Source organism: Hirundo rustica, chromosome 4 (genome assembly GCF_015227805.2).
Source record: "Hirundo rustica isolate bHirRus1 chromosome 4, bHirRus1.pri.v3, whole genome shotgun sequence".
Lineage (NCBI taxonomy): Eukaryota > Metazoa > Chordata > Aves > Passeriformes > Hirundinidae > Hirundo > Hirundo rustica.
The window spans coordinates 46772240-46795092 of record NC_053453.1 but is presented as its reverse complement, the minus strand read 5'-3'; the positions used below and the strand labels follow the sequence as shown (position 1 = coordinate 46795092).

At 39.8% G+C, this 22853-nt stretch overlaps 2 protein-coding genes across 2 annotated transcripts in view; both read left to right on the top strand.

Annotated features, from left to right (window-relative positions):
• NR2C1 (nuclear receptor subfamily 2 group C member 1) overlaps positions 1-7170 on the top strand; it is a 57083-nt gene extending 49913 nt beyond the window's left edge. Inside the window, exon 17 of the transcript XR_005700646.2 lies at positions 6561-7170. The gene's annotated coding sequence lies outside the window, so the exon portion shown is untranslated. The remainder of the gene's footprint in view (positions 1-6560) is intronic.
• A 2642-nt stretch (positions 7171-9812) lies between these two features.
• Positions 9813-22396, top strand: NDUFA12 (NADH:ubiquinone oxidoreductase subunit A12). The gene is made up of 4 exons (XM_040063052.2): positions 9813-9972; positions 13212-13294; positions 14245-14332; positions 22124-22396. The coding sequence occupies exons 1-4, from the start codon at positions 9884-9886 to the stop codon at positions 22302-22304; spliced, it is 441 nt and encodes a 146-aa protein (XP_039918986.1). The 5' UTR covers positions 9813-9883; the 3' UTR covers positions 22305-22396.
• Positions 22397-22853: the final 457 nt, after the last annotated feature.

The following is a 22853-nucleotide window of genomic DNA, read 5'->3' as shown; positions in this document are numbered from 1 at the left end:
TCTTCCACTAGACCAGGTTGCTCAGAGCCCCATCAAACCTGGCCTTAAATGTTTCCAGGGATGGGGTATCCATAGATTCTCTGGTCAACCTGTTCTAGGGCCTCACCACCCTCACAGTAAAGAATTTTTTAATATCCAATCTAAACCTGCTCTCTTTCAGTTTGAAGCCATTCTCCCTTGTCCTGTCACTACACTCCCTTGTAAAAAGTCCCTCTCCATCTTTTTGTGGGCTCCCTTCACATACTGGAAGGCTGCAATTAGGTCACCCTAAGCCTTCTCTTTTCCAAGCTGAACAATCCCAGTTTTCTCAGCCTTTCCTTGTAGGAGAGGTGCTCCATCCCTCTGATCACCTTGGCCTCCTCTGGACTCCCTCCAGCAGGTCCATATCTTTCCTGTGCTGGGACCCCAGAGCTGGATGAAGCCCTGCAGGTGGGATCTCACAGGAGCAGAGCAAATGGGCAGAATCTCTTCCCTCCTCTACTGCCCATGCTGCTTTGGATGCAGCCCAGGACGTGTTTGGCTTTCTGGGCTGAGAGTGCACACTGCTGGTTCATGTCCAGCCTCTCATCTGCCTGCACCCCCAAGTCCTCAGCAGGGCTGCTCTCCATCTGTTCATCCCCCAGCCTGGACTGATAGCGGGGGTTGCCCTGACCCAGGTGCAGAATCTTGCACTCAGTCTTGTTAGACCTCATGAGATTCCCATGGACCCATTTCATGAGCTTGTCCAGGTCCCTTTGGATGGCATCCAATCCTTCAAGTGTGTCAACCACACCACTCAGCTTGGTGTCACCAGCAAAACATATCTGCTGAGGGTGTACTTGATCTCTTCATCTATGTCATAAATGAAGATAATAAATAACACTGGCCTTGATATGGACACCAAATATCAGAGGTCCCCCAGGATTTGAGCCATTGAACACTACCCTCTGGTTGAAACTATCCATCTACTTTCTTATTCATCTAATAGTCGACCCATCAAATCCATCTCTCCAGTTCAGAAAGAACTATGTTGTGGAGGACTATACTACACAACTGGTCATATCCAGTCCCACAGATCAAAGCACTTAGTGCTGAGGACCCATGATGGCATGAAACAATGTGTGTGGGTCTTTGCTGTACCTTGGCACTTACTGACTTGCTGAAAGACAGCTTTCAGTGTTAGAATTGGCCATGGCAGCTGAGCTCTTCTCATGTTACACCTTTTGAAAGTTGTAGGGTTCAAGTTCTTTATCTGTGTTTCCTGGAGAGCTGTATGAAGATGACTGTCCTGTGCCTCAGGAGGTGTTCATCTCATCAGCAGAGTTTATGGAAGTATCAAGGATTGTTGCTGCCAACCTGATGTGCTTGTTCTCTGAATGGGTTAGAGGCCCACTTCTGATCTGTAGGACCAAGTTGCAGATGGGAGGTTCTCCATTCTCCATTCCTCCATTCTCCTAACCTACTTCTGGCCCTAGCAGGCACAGGAGATTTACAGTCTTCTACATTAAAAGTTTAAAGGAAACTGACAACATATTACTCCTGAATATATTGGAGGTAGTTTTCCAGGCATTCCTCTACTCTTGGGAAGAGTTTTACTCTAATAATCTCCAGGTTTATGAAACCCAGGTAATAATAAGATGGAAGTAAAAATCCATTTCCTTTGTAATGCACTACACTGTGCAAATCTGTGTCACATCCTTGAAGAAATTTTTCACTCTATAGCTTGAGCCTCAGGTGTGATATGTAGTTCTTTGTTTACAGCTGACCAAAAGATTCAGCTGATGTAGCCTCTCATGTGGTACTGTCCAGCTTTAAAACAGCGTATCTACAGATGAAAACTTTTAGCAATTGAATCCCTCAGTTCAGCCATCTTTATTGCTTGAAGGGACCTTGCAAGATCTTTCATTCCCACCTTTCATGGGAACAGGACCCCAGAAAAGACTATCTAGTACCCTGTCCAGTCCCATCCTGTGATTGCTCTCAGCATGAGATACATCTGTTATATGAATACCATCAAGACTTCTTAAAGAAGTCTTGATGGCCTTGCACCAATACCAGCCACTTCCCTTAATATTCTAGGGTGGATTTCTTAGCCCATGGATTTCTGTGGGTTGAGCCCTTGCAAAAGGCTGCAGACCAGCTGTTCACCTACTGGTGAGTTGACACATGCATTCTTGTAGATACTTGATCCAGTGCTCTGTGGTCCAGCTATGCTAGTAAAGATGGAAATAAAGAAGGTACTGAAAACCTCTCCCTTACCAGCCAAACTCGTTTCTCTGCCTAGTAAGGCAATGGCTCTGTATCTTCCCTGTGCTTATGCTAACTACTCACATACCTGTAGAAACTTTGTTATTCTTGACATCTTTGACCAATTTTAGTTCTGTCTGATCCTTAGCATTCCTGACTGCACCTCTGTGTGCCCTAACAAGGTTTTTGCAGTCTTTTATGGGTATTTAGCTGCCTTTCCATAGCTAGAATATGTTTTTGGTTTTTGGGGTGGTGTTTTTTTTTTTTTTTTTTTTTTTTGTTTTTGTTTTTTTTTATTTTTTTTTTTTTTTTTTTTGTTTTTGTTTTGTTTTTTTTTTTTTTTAATTGGAGTACTGTTTTGGAGGGGATGCCCTGAGAACCTGATTTTCTCTGGATTCCTGTCCTTGTTTCCTCTTTGTGCCCTAGTTCTGTTTAAATGCAAGTTAACTTCAGTTACACATGGACTGCACCTACCACAGACTGCTGGGTCAAGACTACGTGCTTAGGATGTGTTAACTCATAAGCACAGTACTCTTGGTCATGTTTCGCATCCGGTTATTTAAATTCAGATTCAGGTGTTTGTATATTGTGAGGGCCAAAAAAACCCCCTGGATTTTATGATCTTGGATACCTCTGACATTTGGACCTCTAAAAGAGCCAAAGTGCATACATACCACACATAGCAAACAGCTCTGGCTCCTGGTAAGTGACCTTTTACCTCCAAAGTTTTACATTTCTGTGATAATAAATTTTCAAGATTGATTTAAAAGTGGAGTGCAGCTGATCTATGCTGCCTGCCAAGTAATCTGTTTTGTCTTTATGATGATCTAAGGGATGCATCCCACACAGGAGGTTGTTGTTTCAGTGTTACTCACTTTGCTCAGCAAGATCTTCATTAATTATTTCAAATTATTTCATTAATCATTCTTAAATTATAAATTCGTCCTTTTGATAAGGAATGTGGTATAATGGAATTTTCTCGGGAATGGGAGCTTTAAAATAGGTAAACACAGGACTCAGCACGGTTTTTCCTTATTCATCCATGTTAACCATTACAGTCATCTAAGAACAATGCAACAGGTAATGGAAAAACCAAATCATGAAGTTCTGGTTTTGTTGTTTTGTTGTTACTTGAAGACAACTGCTTCTAAGTTAAATTGAATATATCAAGTTGACTTCATCTGAGACCTTTAGTATTTCTAACCGTTATTTATGATTACATGATCTTGCATTACCACCTGTGTGATTTATTGTCACTTATAGTCTTGTGAATGAACATTCCTTGGTAATATTCCTTGGCTAATATTACTGGATTCTGTCAGTACCACTGTCAATACAATAACAAAAATGTTGAGTACTGAATTACTCCACCATGGATGTTAAAATATTTCATTATTTTTGTGATTTCTTTTCAACTTTAAATTATTTGTCAACTTGTCAACTTTTTGATCTTTACAAGCCTTGACAGTTTTCAGAGCCAATCAGGATTTAACCAAATGGTGGCATTTACCAACCAAAAACTCTTTGCCAATGAAAAGAAAAGTGTAGTTTCAACAGCTTTAAAATTTTCAATGTTGAAAGCAAGAAAAATCATTTTAATATAAATCACGTGAAAGGAAAAAAACAATTTTATACATTTTAGAGTCCTATAATTTAAAGTTGATAGTAGTGTTACATAACAAGTTTCCTGGTTCAAATATTTTTCATGAAACTATGTTGCACATGTGTATATGGGTTTAGGTTGCTTATTTCATACTGCTAAAGTTCCTAGTCTAAGTAATTGTTACATTTAAAACTTTTTTCAAGAGTACCTTCATTGCAATACCTTCCATAGTTACAAACCTATCTGTCCAGACATTTATTCTTGTTGTGTGATCTTCAGGGTCAGTGAAAAGTCAGCCTGATGTTTTTAAAACTGGTCCTATTCATTTTGTTCAGCCTTTGTGGTTTGCTAGTACATCAGTTTCAGTGTAAGCAATAGTGTCACTGTATTTGTCTTGCTGTTGTATTAAAAAAACCTCACTTTAAATGTCTTGAAACCTGGCTAAATTGGAAAACTCTATTTTGGATGTATTTTTAAAAATAAATTGTGACTTTCTATTATAGAAAACAATTGCAATATCCTATTACTTCATTAATGTTTTATACGGCTTGTCGTATGGACCTAGAACACTGTATATGATTACAAATAGTTTGTGGATCTTTCACATTTTTATTACACAGTGTAGTATTCTCAGTTATATTCTGTCTCGGATTTGTGGTAGCTGCAATAGTTTACTGTTTGCTAATCTTTGTTGCAATTAACCTTTTGTTTCCATGCTTACTACTTTCTGGCCTATGTATTTGACAATTAATAATTTATTGTAAAATTTAATTTACCAGTGTTTTGGTTTTTAAAATTGCTGTATGAAAATATGTATTGTAATGAACCTCGGTCATGGATCTTCATGTCATATAATGCAATAATGGATATTTGGAAATTAGTATTTGATTCATTACAGATCAGTTTTAGGTTGAAAGTTACAGTATGGTTGAACAAACCATTTTTCCTTAGAAAGAAAACAGACTTCAAATGTTCAGGTAAACTTATCTCAGTTTTAAATACTACTGGATAAATAATGAATTTATTAATGTTTAAAATTGTGAAATCGGCACAAGTTTTGGTCTGATTTCTCAGTGATAATTTAAAAAGTGTAAGGTTTTTAGTTGTCATCTTCTATTATAAATGAATGTGGCATTTGGATCGATGTACAGATAACCCAGAACGTTACCCCAATAAGAAACTAATTGCATTTTTCCCATGTTTGAATTTTGAAATGCTTTTATCATGAAGTAAATTAACTGACACACTGCCAAGAAAATATAAGGCACACTGGTAAAAGAGAAAGTTAGGATAATGCAATGAGTTTACTACTTATCAGAGCTGAAAATAAGCATTTAGAGTATTTTTCCCAAGAAATTTTACTCCAGGCTCTATCTTGCCTCTTTTTTGAAGATTTAACCTTTCTTGGTACTTAGAATCATGGAATGGTTCAGGTTGAAAGGAATCTTAAATGTCATGTAGATCCAACCCCTGCCATGGAGAGGGACACCTTCTACTAGAACAGATTGCTCAAAGCCCCATCCAACCTGGCCTTGAACACTTCCAGGGATGGGGGGTCCACAACTTCTCTGGACAACCTGTTCTGCCCACTACCCTTATCTTATACAGAATTTCACAGAATCATAGTTATTAAGGTTGGAAAAGACCTCTAGGATCATTGAATCCAGCTGTTTCATCCTTGTGTCCAATCTAAACCTGCCCTCTTGCAGTTTCAAACCATTGCCCCTTGTCCTGTCACTACAGGCCCTAATGTCTTTCTCCATCTTTCTTGTAGGTCTCCTTTAATTATTAAAAGGCCATTAGAAACTCTCCTCAGAGCCTTCTCTAGGCTGAACAACCCCAATTCTCTGTCTGCATAGGAGAGGGGCTTTAGCCTTCTGACCCCTTTTTTTGGTCCTCCTCTGGATCCACTAACTTCTACAGGGCCCTATTCCCCAGTCAGTCTGTTACTGAACTATTCTTTCTTCTGCTAGTAACTTTCCACAGCCTTTTGGCCTCCTCTGCGGCATTTGTCTTTTTCTGTCAACAAACATCCCCAGCACTCAGTCTTGCCTTACCTAATACCTCTGTCAAATAACTCCAAAGAACATTTCTATTTTATCATAGGAATCCATCCACGATGAGCTGCTTTCTTTTTCTTCCCATGTGTGTGCCGAATCTTGCGTTAATACATGCTGTGGATAGCCCTGCTCTCACTCTGATATACAATGGCTAATACAGAATACAATTTTCTCTTAGGTGAATCTTTATGAGAAGAAGTCAGGGTTGTGGTTTTGGCTTGAATGTAAAAATCAATTGTGCCCTCAGAGGCACTGTGTTGCAGGTGAAAGCAAGTAATTTTGGATTGCTAGAGCATCACCATCTTCAAGTATCAACATCTGGATGCTTAAAGTTTTTTGGTCGCTGTTGATACTGATTGAACAAATGCATTTCCTGAATTTATTTTTTTTTTTTTTTTTTTTTTGGATCTTGTAGTAATGCTTGCCCAAATATATTTTCGAGTTAACTCTGCTTGGATTAAGGGGAGGTGGATTAAGGGCTGCTGATAAGGAGACAGGAATATTTGAGTTCTGTATGAAATGGTGGGGAAAAGGGATACCACAGAAGTGATGTGATAGGAATGCTTTTAACTAAAGTTCTGTGGTGGATTTACCTGTGACAACAGAGAAATCAGATGGAACTCCTCAACCATGGCTTCTTCTGAATTAATAAAGTGTATTTCACTAAGCAGAACTGTCTGCTGGACATCCAGAGAACAAATTGCCATGCTCTGAACCTCCTGGCAATACCAGCTCCCCAGACAAGAAAGATGGTTGGCAAGAGACGTGAGCAACCAACCCTGTGGCTTTGGTCCTTTGCAGACCTGCAGTCTAATCCCTTCTAACAAGCTGTTCATGAGGTGTTTGAGCTCCTTTATGAAGACTTCAGTTCTCCGTCATCCTAGGGAGCAAACTGAACAGCCACACAGTTTGGCTAATAAAGGCTACCTGAAGAACAGCTCCAAAAGGAATTTTCCTTTCACTCTGTAACCAGGAGAATTTTGCTACTGGAAAATCAAAGATGAAGGTAAAGTTACTGCTGGAGAAATAACACAGACACTTCCCACAAAGCGGCAGGCGTTTTCTGAAGGTGCCAGTAAATTTATTATTCTAGAGTTTTTGAGACCTAAACTGTTCTCACAGTTTATATACTCGAATGTTTTTGAAAATGGTGAAGTGTGTACTTTTTTGTTAACATTTCATTTCGTTCCAGGAGATGAAGTTATCTTCTAAATTTTTCAATCAATAGAACCCAAGTGACAAAAACTTCTTCCACTGTGTTTTTGGGAAATATATATGGATGATAGGACTAAAAAATATTTTAGTGAAAGCATTAGAGATTTCACTGTATAGACTAAAGTGAGAGACACTATGATTAGAGACTGGATTAGATTATTATTGGACACTGAATTGTGGAGATTTGTGTTGTGGATTGGACTTTGCTTCTGAAATTTTGCAGTTTTAGAAGGATGGGGCAGGAATAAGAGCTCTTTATTTGTTAATCTTTCTTCTGTTGGATTTTTTCCTTAGTTTAATTAAGAAAAGGATTTCCATTTAATGTTGCAAATGTATGTTCCCCAGTTGGGAACCACTGCAGAGTACATTTGCAAGACTTTCCATACTAAGAACAGAGGAAATGGCAATGGAATAGGCAAATGTAATAAAAACAGTTCTTCTAACGTAAAATGTAAACAGTAAGTTATTCTGTAGATCAGCTGACTTCTGCACTTTCTGAGAATATATGAACTTCAGTTTTTCAAGATCAATTGTACCATTGAATAAAGCTCTTTAAAGGAAAAACTAAACTATAGGATTCAGTGAGATGGTTGTGTGCTAACAAAATGAAGGGAAGTTCTGGCACTAATTTTGTGACATGTATTTGAACTAGAGGAGAAAAACAAGACAGCATTAAATATATTTAGCAAGAGTTTTTGAGGCAGTGAGGTTAAGTGTGCTAATTTGGGGGTAAAAAAACCCCAACATCTAACAAGAATCTTAAGTTTTAAAATCCTGGGAATTAATTATTTTGTATTGGTGCATGAGTTTGACAAGCACCTGGAGTGACATTTAAATGCTGTCTCCCAAAGATGTCCCAGTAAATCCTTAGGGAGACATACTTGCCTTTACATTCCACTGTTCAACTGTGACATTTGCACTGAGTTCAGGGAGAATTTTTGAACACAGTAGTCAGATTCTCTTTTTCATGTGCAGTGGCACATTATCAGAAGCAATTTAAGTAGATGTGATGGGACTTCAGCAGTTAGGAGGTAATGAAATTCTTAGTGGAGATCTCACTTGACTAAAATAATGGAGAAAATAGTACAAAAATATTTAAAATGTAATTTGAAGAAGATGCCGTAAAATGTTCCTGCTACTACAAGAGTATTCCCCACAAAATCTTCTGTAGCATCAAAGTCACATTAAGAAGTTGATCCATTCTTCCAGCTTTGTGTCACAATGGCTTGTCCTCCACAGTGCTCTAAGACAACCGTGGTGCACATGGATTGTGAAGTCATCCAGATAATTTTAACTCTTGGCGGGGAAAACCGACAACAAACAACTATATTATTTCACTGCCAGCAGAGAAAATGCTCATGGAATTATACTTTCAGTCAGTGAAAATTATCCCAGTTACATTAATCAGGAATAGGCTTAGCAACTGGCATAAGCATTGAACCTATACAATGTTTCCAAAGTTGGCTTCATAATTTAAACTACACTTCTTTCATATTTTACACTCCATCATCAGTACTTTATATCAAAATAATGGTTTATGTGGATTAAGTTAAAGACAATGAGTGAATTCTGACTGTAAATGTTTCTCCCTGTTTTTATGCCTGCTAATGTGCACTTATCTGACCCAATTTTAATATACTTAATAAATTTTCTAAGACAATGGGCCATGAAAATGCAAATAACTTGCCACGAGTATATGTAAGCCTAAGACTTGTTGCAAAAGAGATGCTGTCGTTCAAGTACAGAACACAGATTCAGCAGGGCCTGTGTTTTGTGTTTAAAAACAAAACCACTTGTGTTAAAACTAAAAAATTTTGAGCAGAAATTCAGACCACTAGACTTCGCATAGAAATCATATATTTCCACACTATGAACTTGACTGACACAGGTTTCTTCCCAGTCTCATTTTCCTTTCAATTTTAGCACTACCTACTTAATTTTTCACTCCAACTCCTGTTTTGTCCCTTCCCAAAACTCCAGTTCCAATAGTGACAGTGTCCAGTAGCTTGGCCTTATGTTTTACAGCTGATCTCTGCTCTTCAGCTAGCAGTAGTTACAGCACTGATAATGTGTTTACCAGGTGCTTTTCCAAGACCTACCTGCTCTGACAAAGTACAATGGATCTATTTTTGCCTGGTCTGTTAGCGGTAGTCTTGTGAAGGTCATAGAAATACTTTCTGTACCTTGCCTGCTCAGCCTTGTAGCAGCTGTAGTAAAACCCTGCCAACATCCACAGCAGGGCAGTCAGAAGCCTTTCCTGCGGGTGCAGAACCAGGTGAAGGCACTGGGACACGATGGAGAGGTGGGTGAGACAACAGATAGACAATTCCCTGGCCTGCCAGGGTTGGGAAAAAGCCAGGAGAGACAGGACTGTTAAGCTCAAACTCTCTGACCATCACCGGCAGTTACCTGCACTGCCCCCGGATTCTTGATCCGGGCAGTCCTGGACTCCTTCCTGCCAAGACTTGGTAACTTTCTCACAACAGATCTTGTGACCCGTGTGACATAAAGGAATTGTCAGTAGACGCTTCTATTATAAAGAGGCTTTTCTCCCTATCCCGCAGTTCTTTGTGTCGTGCTGACCTTTACGTGTAAGCAGTAGGCAACTGTTCTACGAATCTAGGCTGTGCAGACCGGGAGCCAAAGGGCAGCGCCGCCACCAGAAGACACCCTTCAGCGGCCGCAAGCAAGGCCCGAAGGAGGATCGCGCCGCTGCTTCCGCTTCCGGGCGCTCGCTGTCACCAAGGGCGGCGGGCGGGAAGCGGCGGCCCGCCCCAGGATGGCGGAGTACGTGCAGGTGCTGAAGCGGGCGCTGAAGCACATCGGCAGCCACGGCGGCGCCCGCGGCGCCATCCTGCAGCTGCTCAGGTAACGCGGCCCCGGCGCGGGCGGCGGGGCCTCCCCGCTCCGCCACCGCCGCCGCGCGGGGTCACCTTGAGGGGCCGGGCGGGGCCGGACGCGCTGCCCCGCGCGAAGCGGCGCCGGCGGGGCCGGGGCGGGGGCGAGGGGGCGCCGCGGGGCGGGCGGTGCGCGGCGCCGGGCGGACCTCGGGAGGAGCCCGCCCTGAGGGCAGGAGCCTCTGCCGGTGGGCGGGGGGTGCCGTGCTCAGAGCGGTCCCCCGGCAGGGCCCGCGGCTGTTTCCTCCTCTCGAGGCACCTGGGAGCGTTTCTGGATGCTGAGCTGTCGGTGTTGCCCGGGCCGGTTGTTCTGGTGTCCAGCTCCAGTCCGTAGTCCTGTTGCCACAGCTGGTTTCTGCTGTAGCTACGCTCAGTGCTTCTGTGTACACCGTCGTGCTCTTTGCTCTGGGTCACCTCAGTTTGGCGGTGGCTTTCTTGAACTGTACAAATCTGAGAGCCGTGCATCTGCTGAAAGCCCGTGGTGTAAAGCAAGAGGATTATTTCATCTGCATTACTGGCTCTGTTTCTTCTAGTTCTCTTCAAACTGCAGATCACAACTGCTCTTTGGCAATGGACTGTCACCGCTGACCTATGCTCAGCTTTGGACGCCCTCCAGCCCCAGTGGCATTAAGTGCAGAATAAGACTTTGTTTCCGTTCATGTCTGAGTACTTTCTTCCCCAGCTACAGAATGTTGCACTTGTCCACATTAAACTTTCTCCCGTTTTTTTCCCTCGCTCATATGTCATCTCTTTCTCGTGACAAGTATTTTGAATTGTCCTACAGCATGCTTGAAGTTGCTCCCAAATAGGAGCTGCAGGTTTACGAAGGTACTCTTTTTTCATTCAGATCCTGGATGAAATGTAGGGTGGAAGTCTAAATAGTATGTGATCCAAATACAGCAGTGTCAGTAACCTGTGTTATCTTTATAGTTAGTACTGGAAAAATATTAGGATGCATCCAGTAAATGTTTTAGGCCTGACCACATACTAAAAAGCCTTTTTTTAATCAATATTGGAAAGTCAGGAATATGGGATAGGAGTGATCTGCAAATGTAAAATTCCCCGCTATATATTAAGGGCTTTCTTATCTTGGAACAAACAAGCCAAGCTTTCTGAGCCATCTTGAAGGCTTTCTCCCCATGCATGCAGATCATAATGGCCCTTTTCCTGTTAATTCTTGTGGCTTAAATTGATCTGTTTTGCAGAGTTAAACATGACATTTACACAGTTGCTGATCAGGCCTCATCAGTATTTTCATATAGTGGCTTTAGTCCCTGTTGAGCAGTAAGACAATACATGGTTTCCCTGGCTAGTGCTTTACTGCAATTATAATTATTATTTTCTGTCACACACCTATGCCCCCTCCCTCCCTCCCCCAGGTTGTTTCCTCCACTTTGTTTTCCTTCTCAAGCTGTAGCTATTGCTCAAGAAGAAATAGAGCTGGGGAAATGAAAGTGTGGAAGAGTTTGAGTACTAGGTGTCATCGGAGTGCCTCGTCCTAAGCTCAGCTCAATGATTGTCTCCTCAGAGATCTTCTGTGAGTCTAAGACCGCAGGCTGTGTTGCCACCTTTCTACCACACAGAAAAAGAGGGCAGGCAAGACTGGAGGCAGTGCTGTCCTTTTTTTCCTTCAGAAGACTGAAGCTGGGTGTACTGGATGGGGAATCACACCTGATGGTCATAACCACACCAACCACAAACAGCTGCTGCTTCCTGCTCACCTTTCAAGCCATTCAATCGTCTGTCCCAGCTCAGGGAATAGGCTTGGTGTTTAAAGGAAGAGTTATCAGGGTGTTCTTTCTTGCAACAGTTGATTTTAAGAAGTAATCACTGGTAACTGGAAAAAAATTATTTACCCAAGGCAGGAGACTCTTTCTCTGAATTTCCTTGCTTTTCTCTATATGTTTTCCATTGAGGCAGCTGCAGAAGATTTATATGCTATAAAGTCAAATTATTAAGAGCCTTTGTGGCTGGAAACATTCTCCTTACTTAAAAATTCAGTGAAATTGGTTGGAAAATATTCTTGAGAAGCCAAAAATAACTCTTAGTGTCTAATATTGGTATTCAGGGCATGAAGTCATGACAAGGGCATAAGAACACTTACAAGAAAGGGAGCGGAAAAAGGAAGGGAGAGCAGCAGTGGAATTGTTCTTCTTTTTCTGAAGCTGGGAACTCAGGCTTGAGCCAGAGGTCTTTGAATGTTGCTTTGACAGAGATGTGTCAGAGAGTCTCTCTGCCTGCCCCCACAGAGGTTTAAAATGAGTACTTGCTGGAATGATTGTCACTTTCACGCACCCTGGGAGAAAAGACAACAAAAAAACTATCTGTGCACATTCCTCGTCTCACTTGGGATTGAGTTGAGAGTGTGCATAATACTACAAACAACTAAAATCTTTGAGAAGAAACTTTTCCCTGTCTAATTCTGTGTGGGATGAATGTCAGTAAAAAGAAAATCAAAATTGCAGATATAGAGGGAGAAAAACACTTTGGTTCATTTTAAGATTTTATCATTAGAATGTAAATCATAGACTCAGTTTAATTATGGATTCTACAATAACCTTAAAATATGTTCTTTATAAAGAGTTGAAACTTGTATATACCTTATCTGGGTCAGTGTAAGTCTCACAGAGTTGCAGGGGGAATGCTTGGATCTTTCACGATTATACAAAAGCAAGAAAGTAATGATTATGCTCAGTTTAGGGTTTAACATGTATTTCCTTGGCAAGCAGCTGCAGTGGCCTAAAATATTACTATTCCTTTCTTGGTGGTTACTGCCCACGCAGATATGTGAGGTCTCTTGTGCTGCTTCCAATGGCAATTCAGGCTGAAATAGTAGCTACTAATAGTTGAGAAGGATGATAACATTAACTTCTAAGTGTATTAACTTGTGCCTCTGGGACTCCCACAGTATTTTAGGTTTTGTGGGTGTTAAATTGTTTCATTTTAGAGTTGCTTTATCTTCTACTACAATGAGCTTTTAAATAAGTAAGCCCCTGAAAGCCTTCTTGTATGGCTTTTATCATCCTGTCCGTGGGGTGCACATTAGTTGCAGGAATTGGTGATTGTTTTGCAATCCATAAGCTAGTATAGTTTTTTTAAAAAAAATATTTGCATACATGTATACAGATTTTTACTAACCCTTAAGAAACCTCTGTCCCAATTTCATCCTGAGGGGACACCAGCTGAAACTGTTGTTTTTATAATTCACAGGGTCAATGATTTGAAGACTGGTAATCTGATAGGAATTGACAAATATGGAAACAAATACTATGAAGACAAAAGAAACTTCTTTGGTAAGTGTGCTGATGTGAACACCTCCCAACCAACAGTTCCCACATAACTTGTGTGCTTTCTGCTAGTGAAATACAACTTGTTGCCTGCCTGACTTCCCTGCACTTGTCTTGTGTGAATCTTAGACTTACAGAAATGCTTTGACAGCTTCTGTTTCTCTGTTGCGTCTCTCAATTCATTTGCAAACACAGTCAATCTGAAACAATGAATATGGGATAAATGTAAGGCAGTCAATATGGTCTCTGTGTAGGTAAAGCTATATGATAATGTGATTGAGAATTTGGTCCTTGACCTAAAGGCTGGTAGTTTAACAGGTGGGGAAAGATGGAGAACTACATTTAAAACTGCCTCACAGCTTTACTCACTTACATGATCACTTCAGGGCAAAGAGCACACGTTGGCTTAAACTTACTATTACATTAAGTAGTGGGATTTTAAATCAAGCTTCTAGAGTACTGGAAAAGGCAGCACCTAGAGCAACACAGAGACACATAAACAATTGACTCACTGGTCAGGCCAAGCTAACTGCTGACTGTAGGTTAACGTGGAGTGTAATCAGGAAAAGCGCTTGCTGGGTAACATCGGTAGTTTTGTGTAGCTGAAATTTAGTTTAGTCTTAGGTTGTAAGTGGCAATGTCCTTTTGGAAAAGACTCCTCATGATGGAGAGAAAAAACCCCTAAACCTGTTTCTCGGCCTGAAAATATTATAAGTTCCTATTTCTCATTATTTATACAATAGCCAATATCTACCTTGTGAGAGTGTTAGATTCAGTCATCTAAAACTACAGTAAATACAGAAGACTTGGAAAAATAAAAGCTGTGCTGGCTTAAAAATAAGTGCCCATTATGGTAGATACTCAAAATGTTTTTCCCTGGTTTTCCTGAACTCTCTCCTTTATAAGATTTTTTTTTTTTTTTGAGCTAATATGATATTTTTGTTTCCTTACTTAAGGTCGGCACAGATGGGTTGTATATACTGATGAAATGAATGGCAAAAATACCTTTTGGGAAGTTGATGGAAGCATGGTGCCCCCTGAATGGTAAACTATTTAGCTTAATGCTGTGGACTGATACCAATTCTGTAATTGCTTTATATTTTCTTATATTATGAAGCAGAATATTAAAAAAAAAAAAAAAAGAAAAAAGAAAAAGGTTTTGTGGTTGTAGCTGTCTTGTCTATGACCAGAAGATTTCAGTCTCATCGCTTCTAATGTTGAACTGCATTCATGTTTATTGCTTGCTGTCCTGGCAGAGGCACTCATTGCTTTTTGGACTGAGAAAAGCATTTTGCCAGCCAGATGGAGCAGGTCAAGACAGTCTTTTAATTTTCCTTATTACTTGCGATTCCCTGTTAATGGTTTAGCAAAGCCTTGGGCCACCAGAAGCAAAATATTTGTTACTGACGTCGTAAGCAAGAACCTAAGGAACATATGGCAGTGGTGGAACAACATTCCTTTACCCACAGCATAATTGTTTCAATTTATATACACTGATATGGTGGTAAACATTGATGTGCCAGGATGCTCCATATGTTGACTGCTACTTGACTATAATTTTTATTGAGGCTTTATTTTCTGTTCATGCATTTCAGTAATAATCCTGTACAGCCTTGAGTTCCAGAAGGTCTCTGGCCACTGCTGTTGATCCCTTTTTTTGTTATCCCAGAAAACTCATGTAAAGTAACAGTGTATACTAGTAAAAACAATCTCTATGCAATTCTTAAGGAACAGGAATAGCACTTCAGCCACAAAGCAGCAAAAGGTGACATCAAGAAAGAAGTGTTTGGGTAGGCTGAGCAAACACTGTCTTTTATTACTCCTGTGACAAATGTTCTGTGCCAATGCTGGGATTGATTATAAAATCTCATAAATTGTGGCTCTCACTGGAACATTTGAGGAATGTGTGGGTAGACTCTCTAGGTGTTGAATTTTGTTTCAAGCTCTCCCAGCCTTACGTTATGTTTAATGTGGTTAATGCTTTTTTCTGTCTTATTTGGTAAGAACTCAGTGACATTGTTTTTGGAAGTGACATTAGCATCTCCAACACTAGGATGTTCATGCCCTGCTCTCTGCATAACTGTTGTTTGGTTTTGGTTGTTATCCACTATTAGGCTGTGCTGGTTGTAGAGATTTTCTTTATTTTGAAGCACAGGTTTTGTTTGACACAGGTTATAGTTTTTATTTTGTTTTTTTCCCTTGCTTGTGTTTGTGTGATATTTGTTGGCTCTTTACAAACCTCAGTGTAGAGTTTCTTCCTGAGAATCAAAGTGATGTTTCAAGGGTTAAGTAGCTTGTTTACTTCACAGAAACGAATGATGTAGAAAAACTTGTTTTCCTATCAATGTGGAAAAAAATTCCTTTGAAAGAAGCAGTAAAGATTTCCTTATTTTCAAGACTGGTGAGTGTAATTAGGCACAAAAGGGTAAACAGTCTTGTGTTCTAAAGTATTTTTGTCAGGAAACATAGTTGTGTAGTACCAGTCACGTTTGTGGATTTGGGGTTTTTTTGGGGAGGGGGGCGGATAAAGTGGGGGATGGTATTTCTTGCTGATAAATTTGTATGTCCCATGATAAAATATGTGTATTCTTATATAGAAATCCTAGTCTTGTGACACATCTAAATCATTGATGTGTATTTCCATACAGCTTGGAGATGTCTTTAAAAATAGAAATATTTTGACTGGGAATAAATGCTGTCTTTTAAGGCTCTTTAAAATTCTTAATCTGATGCTATACTGCCTTAAATTTTTAACATGGCATAGACTTCTAAATTGAGACTGACAATATTTTGTACAAGCTGCTGTCGGTGTAACACTGGAATTGTGCAACAGGTAATGAGTGGTTATTTTGCACCCAGAAATTTGTTGGAAATAAATTGTGTGACATTACTTATATTAACAAAGAGAGTAATTAATCCATAATATAATAGCATGATACAAGTTTGTCATGCTTGGGTCAACAGGGAAGTATAAAGTACCACTGTTAGAGGTGGGTGTGGTCTGAATGCTTCTTCTGAACACTGATTTTTTTCCTCTGGAATTCAGTTAATTTAGCTCAGCTCAGTGAAATGTTGTGGGTATGTTTTTGTATCCTCTTCTTGCAGTAAGTTGTGTGCCTTCAGGATTGTAGAATGTGAATGATTGTTCAAATACAATCAAGTGAAGTTCATATATGATGAACTGGAAAAAAGCATTTTGGTATGTTGGAAAGTTCTGCGAACAACTAAAAAAAATGCTACTTTTTACCTTCTCTCAGATACTAGAGGAAAAGAAAAAGCAGCAAGAAAAAATACCTTATATGTAATAACATATTGTAGTACCAGTTTAGGAGCTACTGAATATTTTCAGTATTCTGGAATAATTGATGTAATGTCTTTTGACAACGGATGTACTGAAATTGTACAGTCTGAAGGAAACCAGAATGTTGTTTTGACATATGTCTACTCTCCAGGGAATCGAGACTGCTGCTTTTTAAAAATGCTTCCACACTAGAATATGTAGGCTTGTGGTTTATTCTGATTTAGGTGTTGTTTGACTTCTTTTTTACACTGGATTTTCTTTTTTTTTTTTTTGTCTCCAAGATCCAAATGTTGGTATCTACTTTGTTGGAGACAAGTTAATTAGATTTTTTTTAAGAGTTGTTTAATACTTGTCTTGGGAATGATAAATATTAATCTTCTTGTAATGCTTTACAAGATATTTGGCACAGTTTCTTTCCCTACACAGATCCATCTTTTTCACTTTTAGACAGTGAGAGAAGCCAAATACTTGGTTTGTTTCTTCCTAGTCAGTGTTGGTTGCAGGAACTCTGTGCTTCCATTTTTGAACATGCTGATGGGGTGTGCTCTGTGAACATACAGACAATAGGAGTTAAATCCATTTATAGCAATGCCTGTGGGGACTCTGTTTAGTGCTTTCATGGATGTTTCCATTGCAGCATCACTAATCCTTGGCCTGTGTGTTTAACCTATTTGGTTAGTGTATTTCTGGTGTAATGTACTTTGGTTTGCATCTTGGCCAAATCCTTTGAACAAGCAAATTCACAACTGTGTAAGTGTACAGACTAGTAAAAAATAAATTGCTCTTTCAGTGTCATCCTGTGGGGAAAGTAGAGCTGTAATTTGAGGATAGTTTTTCCTTTTGTAGGGACACTTTTTTTTGCCAGCACTGTCCTGTGTATTTGTGGTGTCTGTCCTGTATTTTGAGGTTTATTTCCTTATGGTGCAAATCTGACATCTTTGGAAGGAGCTCCAAGAGTGTTTACTTCTTAGAGTGAAGTATTGCAAATTTACCTTCATTTTAATAGTCTGCATCCTCTTTAGTTGATCTGACAGGGAGCCAACACACTAGAAAATGTAAGGAAATGTGCAATTCTCCTTTAAAAATGCTGCTTTTCAAGTTTGTGTTCAAGAAAAATAAAACAGAAAGATTGAACAGAAAAAGAAGGGGATTGGGAAAATTTCCATCCTTCTAGTAGCTTCACAAGAAATTTGTGGGGTTTTATAACTCGATTAAATGCTAATTTGGTGTTTTCCATCTCATTGCTATGGTGTAGTAGATTGCATGAGAAATTAGAGTTATCTCCCATGTGTAAACAAATAAACACATTTTGTTGTCCTTTTTTCCTTCTCTGCCCTATGACCTGAACCCACATCTTCATTTCTCATCTCACTGCAGCATGCTTAACTTGTGGCAAAAAGTGGATGTTGACAAGTTGGCAAACATGGTGAGCTGACGCAGGCTGTGCCTGAACCTTGCAGATGCACATATGGTAGAGACTGCTGAGTTTGTGTAGCATCAGCTCTTGTTTGACAGCTTGTGCATCATATAATTGGCTCCAGTCCCTTGTAGCTTCTGTTTATAATCTACTTGCTTTTAAATATTTGTTAAAACTTTGGAAAAAGTTCTACATATTCTTGAGAGCTTTTGAAGGTACTTTGAGGTGTCTTTTATCCATCTACTCAAGAAAAAGGCTTTACTGGCCTCAGTCTGCTTCCTAGTGACTACTCACTGATTCAGGAAGCTGCTTCAGCCTCTTCAGAGCTGCTTGCACCCACCTGATTTTTCTGTGCTCTGTGCAAGTTGACTGCTTCTTTGTAGGTTTTCAATCATTAATTGCTTTTGAATCCTTTTTTTTCCCACCATGGATTTATAGGCAGAGTTTGTATAGAAATCTGGCCATCTGCAGGATGTCATATCTCTTTATTCATGCTGTTCAATCTAGTGCATGAAAAGCTTTTCTTGAGCATCTGGTGGTAGAGTCTGAGATAATCAGAGCTTCAAACAATTCTTTGAGGCAGGCGTCGAGGGGAAAGTCTTCCCAAAATAAAGTTTTCAAGATTTTAAGTGGAAAGTTGGAGCTTTTGTTTGAGAGAACAGACGCTGCAAGCCAAAATGCTTTTGCAAGTCATGTGTTGTGCGTCTAAGGGGAATCTCTTGTGACCAGGTTATGCCCTGAAACTCCTAAGTATAATTCATAATGGCATGATTGTCTGAACAAACCTTTGAAATCTCTTCATGTTTTTCAATACCTGTGACTGTGCTGGCATGTCTTGTCAGTGAGCAATTTTATTTTTACTTTCCAGTGAGAAAATGTGATTCAAGAACTGATTTTGCTAATCTTTTTCAATTTGAGCCTGAATTCATGTTGGTGTTATAGAAATCCAGAAAATCTTAAACCCAAAGGTATTAATTACTCAAAAATGCTCTATTTTAGAAGACTTCATGGATTTAGTCTTAAAAAGCTGCAAAGCAATGTGACAAGTGAAGCTGCTCTGTTAAATGATATTGAGAAACTTTTCTGATGTTTCAAGGAATGAATGTGTGACAAGTACCCTTGTAATGAGAGAAGCGCCAGACATCACGCAAGCTTGGAATATAGTTGATTTTAGCTGAGCATTAATACAGTTCTAGTGCTGTGCTTGCTCCAGCCTGTCTTTCAGGGCCTTTGTAACGATTTCTGTCGGACAGGGTTTTGTCTGTCCCGGTGGTGCGCGTGGCTCTTGGGGAGCATGAGGATGGTGAGGCGGGATGAGAGGTGCCTAAAGAGCGATTTTTGTGAAGGGTCCTTATCCACTGTAACCAGAAGCATCACTAGATGAACGTGTGTGCGTTCTGAGTTGCCCGCGTCCTGGTTAAACCCCAGGCAGCCACTTGGTCACTCCCCCTTCAGTGGGACTGGGGAGAGAACAGGAAGGGAAAAGGCTGGAAAACTCGCAGGTTGAGATAAGCACAGTTCAATAGGGAAAGCAAAAGCTGCACACAGGCAAAGCAAAACAAGAATTCATTCACTGCTTCCCATGGGCAGGTGGGAATTCAGCCATCTCCAGGAGAGCAGGGCTCCATCAGGCATAACGGTGACTTGGGAAGTTAAATATCATCAGTCCAAACATTGCCTTCTACCTCCTTCCCCCCACTTTATATACTGAACATGATGCCATGTGTTACTGAGTATCCCTTTGGCCAGTTGGGGTCCCTTGTCCTGGCTGTCTCCTCCCAATGTCCCATGCACCGCTGCTCTCCCTGATAGCGTGGCAGTACAAAAAGCAGAAAAGGCCTTGGCTCTGTGTAAGCCCTGCTCAGCAATAACAAAAACATCTCTGTATTATCAACCCTGTGTTCAGCATAAATCTAAAAACCAGCCCCATACCAGCCAACTCTGAGGAAAATTACCCCAGTCCAAAGCAGCAGTCACGTAAGAGTTTAATTCACTTTATTAACATCACTTGCACATTGCAATAAGAGCCTTAATTTTTATTTTTAAAATGCAAATTAACTCCGCCCTGGTCAAAGTCAGCATAAAATGTTACAGTAAGCAGATTTGAAAAGCTGGGGCTCCTCTGGAGTGATACGGCACGGCATTTTGAAATGCAGTCCTTGAGTCAGTATTAGCAGAATGGACTGTTCTTTTGCCCTCTCATGCCACAAATTCTGTGTTTCTATGTCAGCAGTGGAGAGCTGCTTGGGTGTGAGCACAGGATCCCTCCTCTGTCAAGTTAGCTTTTTTGCCGTGTTTCTGCCAACCTTGATGCAGGCTGTCATAGGACACCTGAGGTGATGTAAAGCACTGTAGTACACAGAATTCTTCTGACGGGTGTGAATCGGGCAAGAGAGTTCTTCCAAGGTGTGAGCTTTCTGTGGTGTGGCCAGGGCATTTCAGAGACTGGTTTAAAACACCAGGGTAAAATTGAGCAAGACTTGACCCTGTATCATCAGACCACATTGTAATTAGTAGTGCTATGGGGCCACCTTTTTCCAGACAGAAATTGTTAGCCATTTATCTTTTTTTTTTTTTTTTTTTTTTTTTTTTTTTTTTTTTTTTAAAAGTAAAAGCGGTGCAAAGTGTACACTTTGAATGAGACCAGATTTGCGAAGGGGAGTGGAGACCGGAAGAGCATTATACAGGTGTATAACTTTGAAACTCCAAAGTGGATCATTTTTCCCACAGGAAGCTGTTCTTTGCCTCTAAATACAGATTTTTCTTCTTAGTTTTAAAAGATCTTATGGTTCTGTCTGATTTTATATTCAAGCTGGTTTCCTGGCAGCCCTTAGTCCTACAATGTGTGGCTTTAGTTTGGGGGTTTTGTTTGTTTTTTACTTCTAGAAAAAGAACTTTAGGCTGACACTTTTTTTAAAGTGACATTTTTGTACTGAAGTTATAGCCAAAGTTGTGATTTTTTTTTTTCTTTTTTCTTTTTTTTTCTTTTTTTTCTAATGTACATCAAGAAGCAATTTTAAAAGATTACCAACCTTCTGTAGAGCTCTTTGGATTTAGAATATGCCTGTCAGTCTATTTCTCACCACTTATATCATGGTTTTGTTTTGCTGTATAAATGAAGTGTACTGGATTTGTTGCTAAGGGCTGAAGATGCAATTTTTAGGTTTTCTAATAGAACTAGAAAAGAGGACTTCATATTTTTAGGTCAGATTTTTGCAAAAGCTGATTAACAGAAGTCTCCTTAATTCTACCTCAGTAAAAAAATACATAAGCTTGCAAAAAATACCATAACCTCACTTGTCGTAACTACATACAGTATGAAGTACATGTAAACTGACAGATAATCAAAATGTAATTCATATTTGAAAGTTGTTTCAGGCACTGAAATAGGAAAGGGATGAAATTCATTTCAGTTGGTCCCTGCTGCAGTGTTTCAGTAAATTGTTAGGGAGAATGCTTTGCTTGATCATTAATGTTGCTTGCACAGAGTAAAATTAACGTTTAGTTCGTAGGTAAAGGCTAATCACTGGATTCACTTGGTAATTACCCTGTTTACTGATTGATATTAATCAGTGTGTTCTGCAGTCAGTAAATATTTATGTGCTTGTTTTAGGTGTACTTGCATCATTAATCTGTATCCCAAGTGGCAGCCTCATGTATGCTTTGAAAATGGCATTGAAATTGTTGTGCAGTGTAGTCCTCTGGTAATTAAAAACAAAACAAATCTCTATAACATAGCAAAGAAAAAGGCCAGGCAACAAAACCAAACCTCCTGGTTTTGTCATTTGTAGTGCCTGCCTTAACCTGGCTGCCTGGTGAAGGCTGTACAAACAAGTGACAACACACTCTCCCTCAAATACTGAGGAACAGGAAATTTGACCTTAAGTGGGCTTTCAATTGCTTGGAGGCAGAACTGTTACTTAGCAGTTATGCTTGTGAAACTAATTAAAATCAATATCCTGTAGTCTAAAAGTCATAGTGGATTAAAACTATTTTTTTCCCTTCTCAGAAGGAATACTTAGTGTCTCTTCAGAGGAGGACCCTTGGGAGTCAGGAAGTAGGCTTGGTAGACATCATGTGATGTTCCTTAATAACAATATGTCTTTTTCCTCTTAAGGCATCGCTGGCTGCACTCAATGACGGATGACCCTCCAACTACTCATCCACCAGTTGCTCGTAAATTTATCTGGGAGACCCATAAATTCAATGTGAGTGGCACTCCTGAGCAGTATGTGCCTTACTCTACTACTCGCAAGAAGATACATGAGTGGATCCCACCTAAAACAGCCAGCAATTAAAAACAGCAACAACATGACTTGTCTCAGCTTGGGCTTTCAGTGTTAATTGTATTTTCACTGGTTTTGTTCAGAATAAAAGCCTCCTATAGCAATTGTAGTTTAGTTTATTGAATTGGGGACAGGAAAACAAGTGAGAAAATTTTGGGAATAGGACAGAATACATGACAAGTCTTAATCTCATCAAGATGTTGTGCTTTTTCTCATATTATCGGTGTCCTATCTTCACATAAACGACTCTCAAACTGTTTTTAGCATGATAACCATTCCCGTGATAGTTACTCCCTGTATTTGTGCCATTCAGCAGAATACAAATATGCTTTTGAAATACAGATTTCTCATCTTTAACATTATCCTTTTACTGTCTCTGCATGACAGATAATGCACCCTTCACGTACTATTTTGGGAAGCTATCTCTTTAGATTTTTGTAAGACAAGTTAGTATAGTTCGACCAGTTAGGATTATAGTTTTCATTCATAAAGGGTTCATAAGTATATGTGTGAGTGTGCAAAAAGCATTGCTGTGTTCCAGAATGGGAAGAAGCATAACAT